Genomic DNA, 13,829 nt, shown 5'->3' with positions numbered 1-13,829 from the left:
GAACAGGAGGATTTTTCAGAATGCAGGAAAAAGTGTAGAAGACACCATCAATGCATCTTTTCAGAGTTTTCAGGAGTGGAGGCATCAGAATCTCTTATGTTGTTGATGGCAATGCCGAAGATGACAGGGGGATATGATTTTGTTTGCTACCTAGTTGTCTTTATTTTATATCTGTGTTCTTGTTGCGCTCCACTCTTGTGTTGAGCTCCTTTGTTTCAAAAAAAAAAGAAACAAGCGAAGACATATCATTTCAGAAATTAAAGAAATTACATGATGTTATAATGAGTTGATTTTTACTATTAATTAGGTCTTTTATTTTTTTTTTTGGTGTTTCATATTTGATATATTTTCTTTTTTACAAATAAATAAAATTAATACATGAGAAGATTTTGTAAAATCTATAGCATTATGTACGGGAGGCAACAGGTAAAGATTAAGTACGATTTTTATTCTTAAGGTATAGGTTGAAATTTTTTTTTGTCCTCAACATTTTCTTGTATATAAAATTGTTCTTAAAGTTTAACTTAGTTTTAAAATCGTCATTTTTACTTAAATTTTAAATTTTATTATCAAATTACCCTTAACAAAAAATATTACAAATTAAAAAACAAAGGAAAAAACGAAAAGAAATAGAACATATGAGGGAAAGAGGGGGAAAAGGGAATCACGCGAGGGGAGGGAAGAAGAAGAAGGAGGAAGGAAAGAGAAGAAGAGGAAAAGAAAGGAAGAAGGGGAAAGAGGGGACGGCGCCGGCGAGACTTGGAGCTGCCGTCGCTATCGGGAATTTTTAATTCATTGTAATTCATTGTTATTGTTTTTGCTTCTAATTCATTGTTGTTGTTGAGAATTTTTGTAAAGAAGGAAAATGTTATAATTGTCCGAATGACGATTTTAAAACCAACTCGAATCTTAGGGACGATTTTGTATGCAAAAAAAAGATTGAAAACAAAAAAAAAATTCGACCTATACAATAAAGACCAAAATCATACTTAACCTCTCCGCAGATAATTAACACTACTCCAATACGATCTGATATTCATTTAAGCGCTCGATTGCATGTTGCATTTCTATACAAAAGGTGAAGCTGAGCTAAAATGATGATATTTATGTTCCCATCATAGTAAGAATAGATTGGATCGTGTGATTAACAGTTGGCTCATTATTGTCACTTTCTTTGATTTTAATTGACGAAAAGTTTTTCATTAATAAATTATTGGTAACTATTCCTAGATTACATGATTAAGATAAATCTATATATCTAACTTTTTATTATCATTTTAACCTAAAAAAAGCTATACCTAATAAATAGAAAGCTTGATTATATTCCATGAAGTCAATGATAAATCCGTCGTCAAATAAAGATCGAAGGACGCTTTCAAGAAAAGGAATGATGAAAAATGAAATGCCTTTAAAGGGGAAAAGGTAGCGTGGAGCCCTCCAATTGCAATTCAGCGGATCCACCATATTAACTCCTCCCTACCTTATTCCAGAGGTGGTTTTTATTTCAATTGGGATTTCTCTTAGGGTGTGTGTGGTTCAAAGATTAAATTTTATTCTCAAGAATATTATTCCTAGGAATATAATGCCTAGGAATAAAATTACTTGGAATATAAGATTCCCATGTTTGTTTATAAAACTTGATGCATTAGAATATTATATAATAATTCTAGGAATGACTAAATTTTTGTTTGGTTGAGTTTAAATTTCTTAGTCATATTATGTAATATGTCAAAATTACCCTTACTCATTCAAATTAAAATATTAATGACTAAAATTAAATATAAAGCTAATTAAATATTATTATTTTTACATTATTTTTTTAATTTAAAATATATCTCTAATAATAAATTTACTAAAATATCCCTAATAATAAATATGTTTAGATAAAATTATTATTGATTCTAATTTTTTTGAAATTTACTAAAATACCCCTAATATCAAATATCTTTAGTTAAATTGTTTATTGGTTCTAATTTTTTTAAATTTACTAAAATACCCTTAATATCAAATATGTTCAAATAAAATTATTATTGATTCTATTTTTTTAAAAATTTACTTAAATACCCCCAATATCAAATATGTTTAACTAAAATTATTATTGATTCTAAATTTTTTAAAATTTACTTAAATACCCCAATATCAAATATGTTTAACTAAAATTATTATTGATTCAATTTTTTTTTAAATTTACTAAAATATTCTATTATTAATTTTAATTTTTTTAAATTTACTAAAATACCCCCAATATCAAATATCTTTAGTTAAATTATTATTGATTCTAAATTTCACTTAATAACAATATGTTTAATTAAAATTATTACTTTTTTTACATTTTGAATTTACAAAAATACTTCTAATAAAAAATTTACTAAAATACCCTTAATAAAAATATATTTAATTAAAATTATTATCGATTCTAATCTTTTCAAATTTACTAAAATACCCCTAATAACAAATATATTTAATTAAAATTAACATTATCACAATTAAATTCACTAAAAAAACATTACTATTATCCAAATGAAAGTTACAAAGAAGTCTCAAAAGTAAAAAATTACTTGCACTAATAAGCATACATGTACAACTCTTATATAAGAACACAAACACATAAACAAAATGAAATCAATGTTACCACAAACAACCTCACACAGAGAAAAATTATTATAATTATCGAGCGTGATGTCTTCTCCTCCATTGGTTCCACATTTCTTGTGCAAGTTGATCTCTCCATCTACCCCAAGCATCACTCGTTTCAATATGGTGGATCGTCTCACCATCTACTCCAAGTATATTTTGATCTTCTATCTCATCAATAGGATCCACAACCATCACTCTTCTAATATGATTATGCAAAAGGCAACAAGCAGTTATAATTCTTCCTTGAGTCTTAATAGGATAAAATGATCTTCCCCTCAAAATTCCCCATCTTGCTTTCAATACTCCAAATGCCCTTTCAATGACATTCCTAGCTTGTGAGTGTTTCATATTAAAAAACTCTTGAGCTGTACTAGGTTGATTATGTGGATTAAACTCACTCAAATGATATTTTTGTCCTCTATAAGGTGCCAAAAATCCTTCATAATTCATATATCCAGCATCACATAAGTAATAATGACCTAGTGTGACATACACAATTGAACAAAATTAATGAAAGATCAAATGGTTACTTTGATAACATATTAAAGTCTCAATAAAATACCTTGGGGAACACTAAACCCATTGCGAAATAGTGCATCTCGCAATACCCTAGAATCCGCAGATGAACCCTCCCAACCCGCCAGTACGTAGATAAATTGCATATCGGGAGCAACCACTCCAAGCACATTGGTTGTTATGTCACCTTTTCTGTTTCGATATCTAGGCTTGTCAGCCTCAAGGACATTGACTTTGATATGAGTACCATCTAAGGCTCCTAGGCAATCCTAAAATCCAAAACAAAGATCAATTAACTCAATCCTAAAGAACACCAACCATATGAGATTTAATAACATTAGCAAAATAAATTACCTTAAACCATTTCCATCGTTCATCCATTCTATCCTGGCTAAATGGTTGAGGTTTCTTCAATAAGAGATTATGACATCTCAAAATAGCAAGCAATACATCATTAAACCTCCTACTAATTGTTTCTTCAGATCTCACAAATTGTCTCTTTATTACTCTAATTTTGACGTCATGTGCTATAATATGTAAAAACATGGCAACCATTTCTTCCACACCCATATTCCTACTTGGTTCTAACCTTCCAACCCTTTTAAGCATGTTACACAATGCATGAAAAGCACATCTATCCATTCTTGTGTTTTCTATACATGCTAGATCACTAAAATAAATAATTCTATCAACACTAACATCTCTTATTACTTGCCTACTATAACTATCATTCCATTTTCTTTTCTTTTTGTTCAATTGCAATATAATCAAAATATAGCAAATCATCAACAACTTAACTATAAGGTCATTCATTAATTCGAAATGTAAAATCAAGCAGGCAATAACTTTCATCTTCTGTTTGGGATCCATTCTGCAAAATAAAATAAAATAAAATAAAATATTTAGCTAGAAGACTTAACTATTTATTTATTCTATGTAAACACTATGATCCTGCGGAAAGAGGGAGGAGAGGAAGTCTATGAAAACACTTGATTATAGACTAGCTTTACCAATGTAAACAATATAATACATGAGCATTGATCGGCAAAACTCACTCAGAAATCTCATGTCATTCTAACATAAATTGGTGCTGATAACAAAATGAATAACCTGGGAAATACTGTTAATTTATTTAATTCTTACCCCAAAGATAAGAACATATGAAAAAGACATTTCCGTGTTGCTCCAAATATAAGTAAAGTCCCAACAATAGACAAGTTACAACTTGACAAAACAGAATCATAAAACATGGAATGTATGAAAAAGAAGTTTTTATGTTGCTGCAAATGTAAGCTTCAACATAAAACAAATCACATTTTGACAAATCAAATCATGAAATATGGAGCATGGACAGAACATCATGTACATGAACAGAGAACATCTGTTCAAGTAGAAAACTGGAAAAAAATATTTGTTGGAATAATGAACAGAAGAAAAACAAAATTGGTGATCGAGCATTAAATTATCCCAGCACCTACATTTGTGATGTTTTATATACATTTTTTAATAAGGGTCTGTCTGTAGTATCATAAAAAATTAAGGTATTTATATGAATAAGGAGCCTGATATTCAATTCCCTTACTTAGAATCATGAATACATGTAAGAATGTGGCCATCACATTGGTAAAATATTTAAACTCCTCAAAGTACAACCTCAGAAATATTTCGCATGTTAAATAATCCAAATCTTAAAATATTAAAATATTTAGTTAGAAGACTTTACTATTTATTTATTCTATATAATGATTACTATAGTAGGCTAAAATGTGAAAAGAATAAAGGTAAGAATTACCACTTTATATTTTCCAAAATCTAAATACAATGCAGAGAATAAAAGTTGGCAAGTTCAAGAACTCTTGTCTTATTGTCAAAATTGGACCACCAAATTTTTCCATTCTCAGAACTTAAATCCAAAAGCACTGTTAAGTCACTAAAGTATTCAGCAGTTTGACGAATCTGAAATGTGATGACTGATAAGCATGCAATGAAGAAGAACAAAAATAATAATAATAATAATAATAAATAGTAAAAAGAAGTTAGCAACCTGCCTTGAAGATTAGAGAGGTTGGCAATCTGACGAGGGATATCACCAGAGAGAGAATTGACATTGAGATACAAGTCAGTGAGGTGAGTCAAGGAGGAAATCTCCTTGGGTAAAATTCCACTGAGAGAGTTGAAGTGAAGATAGAGACCAGTCAAGCTCTTAAGACTAGAAATGGCAGCAGGTATGCTTCCAGAGAGACCCTTTCCTTGCAGTGAGATATTCACTACAAGACCTTCTTGGTTGCAAGCCACGCCCTCAAAATGGGAGAAATATCTAAACCTCAAAAATGATTATCTCAGCGTATGCAGGACAAAGTTAACTTGGCTATAGAAATGCATTTGAGAAATTTTACAAAGTGCAGCATACATGAATCATCTTCAGAATACGTCCTCTCAGTTGAATCATATTCTACAATTGGAAGCTGAAAAGGAAGTAGAACATATCAAAATAAAGTGTGTACTTACTACAATATACAAACTGGTTCAGATCAAGAGTAATTCTTCCTTGTTTTGTAGTATCAAATGAATTAAACAGATTCCTGAAAGACATAATAAAAGATCCTTATCAGTGAAATGAAAGTTCAACACTAGGTCAAATAAAAATTGCGTGAAAAATATTGCTTTCTGGCTTTTCTCTAAATATATATATACCTTGCTGATTGTAAGAATATACAAAGTGATATGAAGACATCCGGTCTAAACTTCCCACTTTTACTTTGATCAAAGCTCTGAGAATAATCAAAGAGAAACATTTGAGCATGGCCTTCTAAATGACAATCTTGCATAGATGAGAGGCCTACTATGCAGTTGAAAGAAATCAAACAAGGACTAAATAAATTTCTTTCTCCATTGCATTATTTCTTTCTCCATCTGACTAATAAAGCATTTTCAACTTATTATCCCAAGAAAGGAGCATACAGAAATTAAGGCATGGATAATAGTAGTGTAAACAAACATTGAGAATTGAGATAGTTTTGGCTTAACCACTAGTAGTCAATGTGATGTGCAACTTCTCCAGGATGATTTACTACAAATTAAACTATGAAGATGTCTTTCCGCACAGGCAAAGTAAAATGCAGGAAAATCCAGCGTGAAGCCAATCTTTACCAATGCCTGGAAACAAATTCGGCAAAGTTATTTAGAGTTGCATCCACAATCATATATAAGGTTGAGAAAACCTAGAACAAACTTAGAACAATTGTTTAGACGAATTGAAATAGATCTAGAAAATTGTTTCAATTCCAATTTCATTGAAACAATAAAACACATTCCAATTCCAATTCCAATATTTCAAACCTAGAACAAACCTGTACTTGAAAAAGATCAACAGGAACAGGAAGATGTGAGGAGGGAGAGGGGCGAGGGAGACGACACGAATAGGAAGCACAACTCGAGCAGAGACGGAGGCGAGAGATGCGCGAGCAACCGAGCTCAGAGGAAGGAGAGAGGCCAGACGCGAGCGCGAGCACGAACACGAACGCGAACACGAACAGAGGTGAGATGTGATGATGAACACGAACGCGAACAGTTGGTAGTGAATCTTCCTTCTAGAATAAGGAGCGGTGGTCGTGCGAATCTAGATCAGCGGCGAGGGGGCGCCGACGTCGGTGGAGCCTCCATGAATTTGGGGGAAAATTTGGCTAGGGTTTCATTTTCATGGAGGAGTTGCTCTGCTAGGGTTTAGTTTTTTTTGTGAAATGAGTGAAAAATCTGAAAGAAAGAGGGTTAGAGTTGAAGGGCATTTTAGTCTTTTTGCATTGTGATATACATTCCATTCCCATTGGAATTAAAGATAATCATGGGGAGGATGGGAATTAAATTGGTGGTAATTGAATTCCTTGGAATAAAACATACCCAGGAATAATTTTTTAAACCTTGAACCAAATATGGGAATAAAATATTCCCATCTCAAAATTTCTGGGAATACATTTGTATTCCCTCCAACCACACACACCCTTAGTATCATCTTCCTTTTCTTCATGGATAAATTATGTTGACTTTTTTGGAAGTTTAGACAAATAATGGGTAGGTAGTATTACCTCAATCTTAATATGGACTTAAAAAAATGATACAGACCAAAACTTATTTAAACAAATCTAAAATTACATAACAATAATTAGAATGTTTTAGATTTCGTAATTTTAAAGGCAATGTATTTTATGGGGACTTTATATTAGTTGATTTGATGTAAACTTCTTTGTTTAAGTATTGACTTGAAGAAATTTAAAAACTCTTTTGTCTAATCTAATCTTGTATCCATACATTACCAGAAAATTTATGACTATCGAAGATTACAACATCGGTAATATATATACTTCATCAACAGTCAGAACCTTGGTAAATATTCGTTGGTCATATCTCCGTTTATGTTTTTGATCTATTTTACTGACATTCTGTAAGTGACCATCAATAAAAGTTATTATTAATTTTTTATTTTTTTTCTTTTATGACCCATTTAGAAAAAAAAAATTAGGAGAACTAATTAACTATCTGTAACGAAAATCAAGATTGGATATGTGATGATCATGTAAAATTAGTCTCGCGCACTCCGTCACTAAATGAAGAGCACTACAAGAAAACTATTTATTATAGATAGATATTTCTGACAGAATTTATTCTACAGAAATAAAGATAAATTTTGTGAGAGATTTTTTGTCGAAAATAAAAGAAAATAAATAAACATAAATTACAGACGTAAAAAAGAATTTGTCGATAATTCTATTGAAAAAATTAGTTTTTTTGTTGATAATAGTTATCGATAGAAAATTTGTCTATATTTAAATGAACAAAAAATGCTGCATTTTATTAAATTATTACAAACAGAAAATTTTTCTGTAATTTAAAATATTCTGTCGATAATATTAAAATAAGAGTTTGGTTCCTGTTCTTCTCTTCATTTCACAAAACACCCCCATCCTTCATCGGCGGCGCTCCTCACCCATCCATTACAAGAAAAACACCCATTCAGATACACTTAAAAAGTGTAGTCAAAAATGAAAAAAAATGATGCCTTAGGCAACAGCTAAGCTTTTTAGGCTTTGGAGACGCTTTGTGGGGGATGCCTATACCAGTGTTGCCTATTCTCAAAGGTTACACTTTTCTGTATCAAAGGCTATGCTTCTGGCTTTTGAGAATAGGGTGCGCCTTTTAAGTGATGCTGTTCAGGACCAAAGGCTACGCTTTTCAACACTAATAGTTATCAGAATTCAAAAGAATAGACTACACTTTTCAAGGCTATTGCATCACTTTATAAACGTAGCAAATAGTATATCTATAGCTACTCTATATAAGTGTGGCCTTTTCTCCCTCATTTTTTTTAAATTTCTGTTTATATATATATATATATATATATATATAATTATATATAATCTTGTATTTTTAATTAAATTAGTTAATTATTATAAAATAAAAATAAATACATAATAATACAATACAATAATCTTTAAATAATAAAAATTATCCTTAAACAAAATATACTTATATAATGAACCAAAAATATTGGAACGATCATAATTTAAGTATTCATACATTTCACACGAAAATAAGTATACTTGTATCAAAATATGCATAAGACCACTTAGAGTTTACTACTAAAAAACTAGAAAAACCAAAATATTATATCATACAAAATTCATTTTTCACCCCTCTTTGGTTGCACCTCCAAAGAGTTTTAGAGTCTTGAGATATGTGGTTTTGAAGATGCTGTTCCAGAATTCGATAACCTTAATATTCTCTTCCTCAACTTGCTTCATAAGATCCTCTAGACTCAGTTGTCGATTTAAAGCATATGAGATGGCACTTTTCACAACACCTTCAAGTTCAATTCTGCACTTTTCCAAATCCTTCATCGGTAGCGCCATTCAGCCTTGCACTGCCATTGTTCGAAGCTCCATCACACCCATTCTCTAATCTCTCCATCACACCCGTTCCCCAGTCTCTCTCTTACAGTTTTCACGCCGATGAATTTCGCTACCCTCTCAACGCCGTTTTCTGTCGCAGCTCGTTGAAGCTTGTCAGCGTCGTTGCCGCTTCTACCTCTTCTTCTCATCACCGTTGGTTCAGGTAGGCTCCGTCATCCTTTCCGATTACATTGATTCTCTTGCAATTATATCTATTCTATTCTCAAAATAATTTAGGGTTTTATTACAGAGACAGAGAGGCAAGCTTTATATGAAGGAACTCTAACCCGCTGATTCTAATAAAATCTATTCTCAAGTACCTCCTTTTATTCTTCTCTTCCTTGTTTTTTCACTATAAATTTGCAAAAGGAGAGGATATTAACTCTTTTGTCATCAAGGATAAGAAATCTAGGTTCCATCTTAATACGATTGCTGAACTTCTCAAGTGTCTGCTAGCATAACTCATATGTTTATCTCGTACGCTTTACTATGTTTTATTATGATTTTGTCAACGTTCAGTTCATTTTATGTAATTCTATTGCAGGTGTGATTCTAAGAGCTTAGAAGATGCACTGATCAAGCGTGTGATGGTAACAACTGAGGAGGTCATTACAAGAACCCTTGATCATGTTGCATCTGTTGGTAGCAGAGATGCATTAGCCAAATTCTAAGTCTATCAATGGAGTTCTTGATATCTATGGATTTGAAAGTTTTAAATTCAATAGGTAAGCTAGTTCTTTCATTTGGCATTTTCAGTGCAGTATTTAGCCATGTATCTAATAAATAGCTTTTCTTAGTTTTGAGTAGTTCTGTATTAATTTTACGAATGAGAAGTTGCAACAACACTTTAATTAGGTTAGGTGATTTTTGGCATAATTTATGAACCAAATCCAGAATTTTTGTATTACTCTACAACTGAGGCATTTTTTAACTTAATGGTTGCAGCATGTATTTAAAATGGAGCAAGAAGAATACATTAAGGAAGAGATTTATTGGAGTTACATAGAATTTGTTAACAACTGATGAGCGGATATTTTATACGCCTTTTGGCATCATTTTCATATAGTTTTTAGCATGTTTTGGTTAAGTTTTATAAAGTTTTAATAGGTTTTAGTGTAAAATTCACATTTTTGGATTCTACTTTGAGTTTGTGTGTTTTTATGCAATTTCAGGTATTTTCTGGCTGAAATTGCGGAGCTGGAGCTTTGTCTGATTCAAAGACGGAGAAAGCACTGCAGATGCTGTCAGGATCTGACCTCTATAAACTCAAAGGAGCGTTTTTGGATCTACAAATATCCAAATGGAGCGTTCTCAACGGATATGGAAAGCTAACATTCAGGGATTTTCAAAAATATATAATAGTCCATACTTTGCTTCGGAATTGAAGGCCCAAAACAGGCGTTCAACGGAAGGCATCTACCCCAATCCTAGTGTCCAATGCCCACAAGGACGTGACCAACGTCCAACGCCCAAAAGGGGGCCCCTAGCCAGCGTTCAACGCCCCTAGGAAGTCCTAGCACGTGGGAGACACTTAGACACTTGCCCACTTTTACGTTTCATTTTGTATTTCTTCTATGAGCATGTGTCACTAAACCTCCTAGGTTAAGGTAAGGAGCTCTGCTAAGTTTTATGGATTAATAAAAGTACTGTTGTTCTATTTTCAATCTGTATTTGATTCTATTCTAAGATGTACCTTCGTTCTTCAACCTTATGAATGAGTTGAACCAACAAAAGTTATCTCTATTCTACATGGGTTCAGGAGTGTCTTTCATCAGATATCAATGAACCACTAGCTTGAGGATACGTCTCTTAGACGGCTAATCCACGACTTCGTTGGAGACTTCTCGATACATCAGTTCAGTCGAGGTTTGGGAGATTAGGGTCTTTGTGGTAAAGGCTAGAATCAAGGTGCAACATTCTCTAATCCGGAAGATTCGACTTTGTCTGTGGCGTTTTGAGTAAGATCACCAAGGGGATGAACTGCAGGAGCTTCACCCTCATTCAGACTGGATACGCACTAAACCAGGTGTTCAGCCTAGAGGAAAATCGGTGGCCACTCAAACCAGCGTTGATCACATACAACCTGCTATAAAAGAAATTATTCACAGTTGAAGTAGACAGTAAGAAAGTATTGATCTAGAAGAACAAAGCATCTTTGAAGCCTTAACCATCTTCTTATCATTGAATTCACAATTACTGAGTAACGTTATCTTTATTTTACTTTTATGCGTCTAAATAATTAAACAACTTTTCTATATGCCTAACTAAGATTTACAAGATAACCACTGTTTGATCCAAGTCAACAATCCTCGTGCGATCGACCTTGGCTCACCTCAGGTATTACTTGGACGACCCAGTACACTTGTTGGTTCAGTTGTATGGAGTGTGGGAATTCGTGCACCAAGTTTTTGGCGCCGTTGTCGGGAATTGTTCGGGTTTGAACAAACTAACGGATTATTTTGTTGATTAGATAAGGTATTGTTTGTAATTTTGTTTTAGTCTTTTATTTCTCTTTTTTGAAAAAATAAAAAAATGAATTTTTTTTCAAAAATATTTGTTTTCTTATTAATCTTTATCTTTTGTTTGAGTATTGTGTTCTTGTTCTGTGTGTTCTTTAATTGCTTTGAATTTTTTTGAGTTTGTTCTTGGTGTTCTTCTTGATCTTCAAATTGTTCTTGTTTTTCATTTTGTTTTGATCTTTAAAATTTTTAAGTTTGGTGTCTTTAGGTCTTTTTCTCTTAAATTTTTTAAAACTTATTATTTTAGATCTAAAAATTTTAAGTTTTGTGTCTTTTGTTTGTTTTTCTCTTTCTTCATTAATTCAAAAAATAAAAAATGAAAAATATCTTTTCTATCTTTTTTTTTAATTTTCAAAAATATCAAAAAGATTTAAAATTTTAATTTCAAAATCATTATCTTATCTTATCTTTTAAATTTCAAATTCAAATTTTTTCAAAATAAATTCTTTTAAAAAATCATATCTTTTTCAAATTACTATCTTATCTTTTTATCTTTCTTTAAAATTCAAAAATCTTATCTTATCTTATTTGAAATTCAAATGTTAAAATTCATTAAAATTTAAAATTTAAAATTTAAAATTTCAAAAACAAATCTTTTTCAAAAATCAAATTTCAAAATCTTATCTTTTTCAAATCTTTTCTTATCTTTCGTAATTTCAATTTTTAAAATCAAATCTTTTTCAAATCTTTTCAATTTCTATCTTATCTTTTTCAATTTTAAATTTTAAATTCAAATCTTTTCAAATGTTCTATCTTATCTTGTTTTCAAATCTTTCTTAATTAGTTACTTGTTTTCTCTTTCTTCTTTTTTAAAATTTCCTAACTAATTCTTCTCTCTTCTAATTTTTGAAAATATATTCTCTATCTATCTCTCTTCTTTTTCGAATTTCATTATTTAATTTTCAAATTTTTTTATTTAATTAGTTTTTATTTTCGAATTTCTATCTCTTTCTTTTCGAATTCTTTTTCTCTCTTCTTTTATTTTCATTCTTCTTTTCTTTCTTCTTCACATCTCACAAGGAGTCCTCTGTTCTTGAACATAGAGCTCCCATTTTTATTCTTTCTTGTTTTCTTTTTCTTGTTTATGAGCAGGAACAGAGATAAAGAACCTCTCGTTAATCTTGATCCTTAACCTGAGAGGACCTTAAAGAGGCGTCTACAACAAGCTAAAGCACAACACTTCGAAGGAAACCTCACAAGGATTTTCGAACAAGAAGCTGAAAAGCATGGCAGCCGAGCCTAATAATGAAGGAGATGCAAGAAAGGTTCTTGGTGACTACACCATACTAACCTTTGATTTCTATGGAAGAAGTATCTCCATACCTGCCATTAGAGCAAACAACTTTGAGCTTAAGCCTCAGTTAGTTTCTCTAATGCAACAGAATCGCAAAATCTATGGACTTCTACTGGAAGATCCACATCAGTTTCTATCTGAGTTCTTGCAAATCAGTGACACTGTTAAGACCAATGGAGTGGATCCTAAGGTCTACAGACTTATGCTCTTTACCTTTGCGATCAGACACAAAGATAAGATATGGTTAGACTCTCAACTTAAAAAAATCCTAGACTCTTGGAAAAAATTGGTCAATGCTTTCTTGGCCAAGTTCTTCCCACTTCAGAAGACGAGCAAAATCAGAATAGAATTTCAAACCTTCAGACAAAAAGAGGGTGAATTCCTCTATGAAGCTTGGGAAAGATACAAACAACTCATTAGTAGATGTCCTTTTGACATGCTCTCAGAATGGTCTATCCTAGGCATCTTCTATGATGGTTGTTTGAGATGTCTAAAATATCATTGAACAGCTCTGCAGGTGGATCACTCCATTTCAAGAAAATGCCTGCCGAAGCTAGAGAACTCATTGAGATGGTTGCAAATAACAAATTCAAGTACACTTCTAAGAGAAACCCTGTGAATAATGGGGTAGCTCAGAAGAAAAGAGTTCTTGAAGTAGACACTTTGAATGCCATATTGGCTCAGAACAAGATCTTGACCCAGCAGGTCAATATGATCTGTCAGCATTTGACTGGAATGCAAGCTGCAACTGGCAGTACTCAAGAAGCTTCCTCTGAAGGAGAAGGTTATGGTCCTGAACAACCATGATAGAGGAGGTGAATTACATGGGAAAACCCTATGAAACCACCTACAACCCCTCATTGAGGAATCATCCTAACCTTTCATAGAAGGATCAACAGAAGCCTCAGCAAGGCTTCAATA

The 13,829-nt window shown here is 32.0% G+C and overlaps 1 protein-coding gene, 1 long non-coding RNA gene and 1 other non-coding gene across 3 annotated transcripts; all 3 read right to left on the bottom strand.

Annotated features, from left to right (window-relative positions):
- Positions 1–2,667: 2,667 nt before the first annotated feature.
- Positions 2,668–4,023, bottom strand: LOC112710978 (protein ALP1-like). The gene is made up of 3 exons (XM_025763482.3): positions 3,508–4,023; positions 3,200–3,422; positions 2,668–3,116 (listed from the first exon to the last, which is right to left on the bottom strand). The coding sequence occupies exons 1-3, from the start codon at positions 4,021–4,023 to the stop codon at positions 2,668–2,670; spliced, it is 1,188 nt and encodes a 395-aa protein (XP_025619267.2).
- Positions 4,024–5,469: 1,446 nt separating this feature from the next.
- Positions 5,470–5,925, bottom strand: LOC112709166 (uncharacterized). Its single transcript, XR_011865136.1, has 3 exons — positions 5,848–5,925; positions 5,662–5,735; positions 5,470–5,618 (listed from the first exon to the last, which is right to left on the bottom strand). It is a non-coding gene; the product is annotated as an uncharacterized lncRNA (long non-coding RNA).
- A 7,317-nt stretch (positions 5,926–13,242) lies between these two features.
- On the bottom strand, positions 13,243–13,351 carry LOC112713782 (small nucleolar RNA R71). Its single transcript, XR_003158742.1, has one exon. It is a non-coding gene; the product is annotated as a small nucleolar RNA R71 (small nucleolar RNA).
- Positions 13,352–13,829: the final 478 nt, after the last annotated feature.

Source organism: Arachis hypogaea, chromosome 9 (assembly GCF_003086295.3).
Source record: "Arachis hypogaea cultivar Tifrunner chromosome 9, arahy.Tifrunner.gnm2.J5K5, whole genome shotgun sequence".
NCBI classification, from domain to species: Eukaryota; Viridiplantae; Streptophyta; class Magnoliopsida; order Fabales; family Fabaceae; genus Arachis; species Arachis hypogaea.
This window is presented reverse-complemented; position numbering and strand designations above follow the sequence as displayed.

Coding starts and splice junctions, on each gene's coding strand:
- LOC112710978 (XM_025763482.3), bottom strand. CDS start 4,023: ATGGATCCCAAACAGAAGATGAAAGTTATTGCCTGCTTGATTTTACAT. Junction 3,423..3,507: donor AACGATGGAAATGGTTTAAG/GTAATTTATTTT, acceptor TTTGGATTTTAG/GATTGCCTAGGAGCCTTAGA. Junction 3,117..3,199: donor TGGGTTTAGTGTTCCCCAAG/GTATTTTATTGA, acceptor ATGTCACACTAG/GTCATTATTACTTATGTGAT.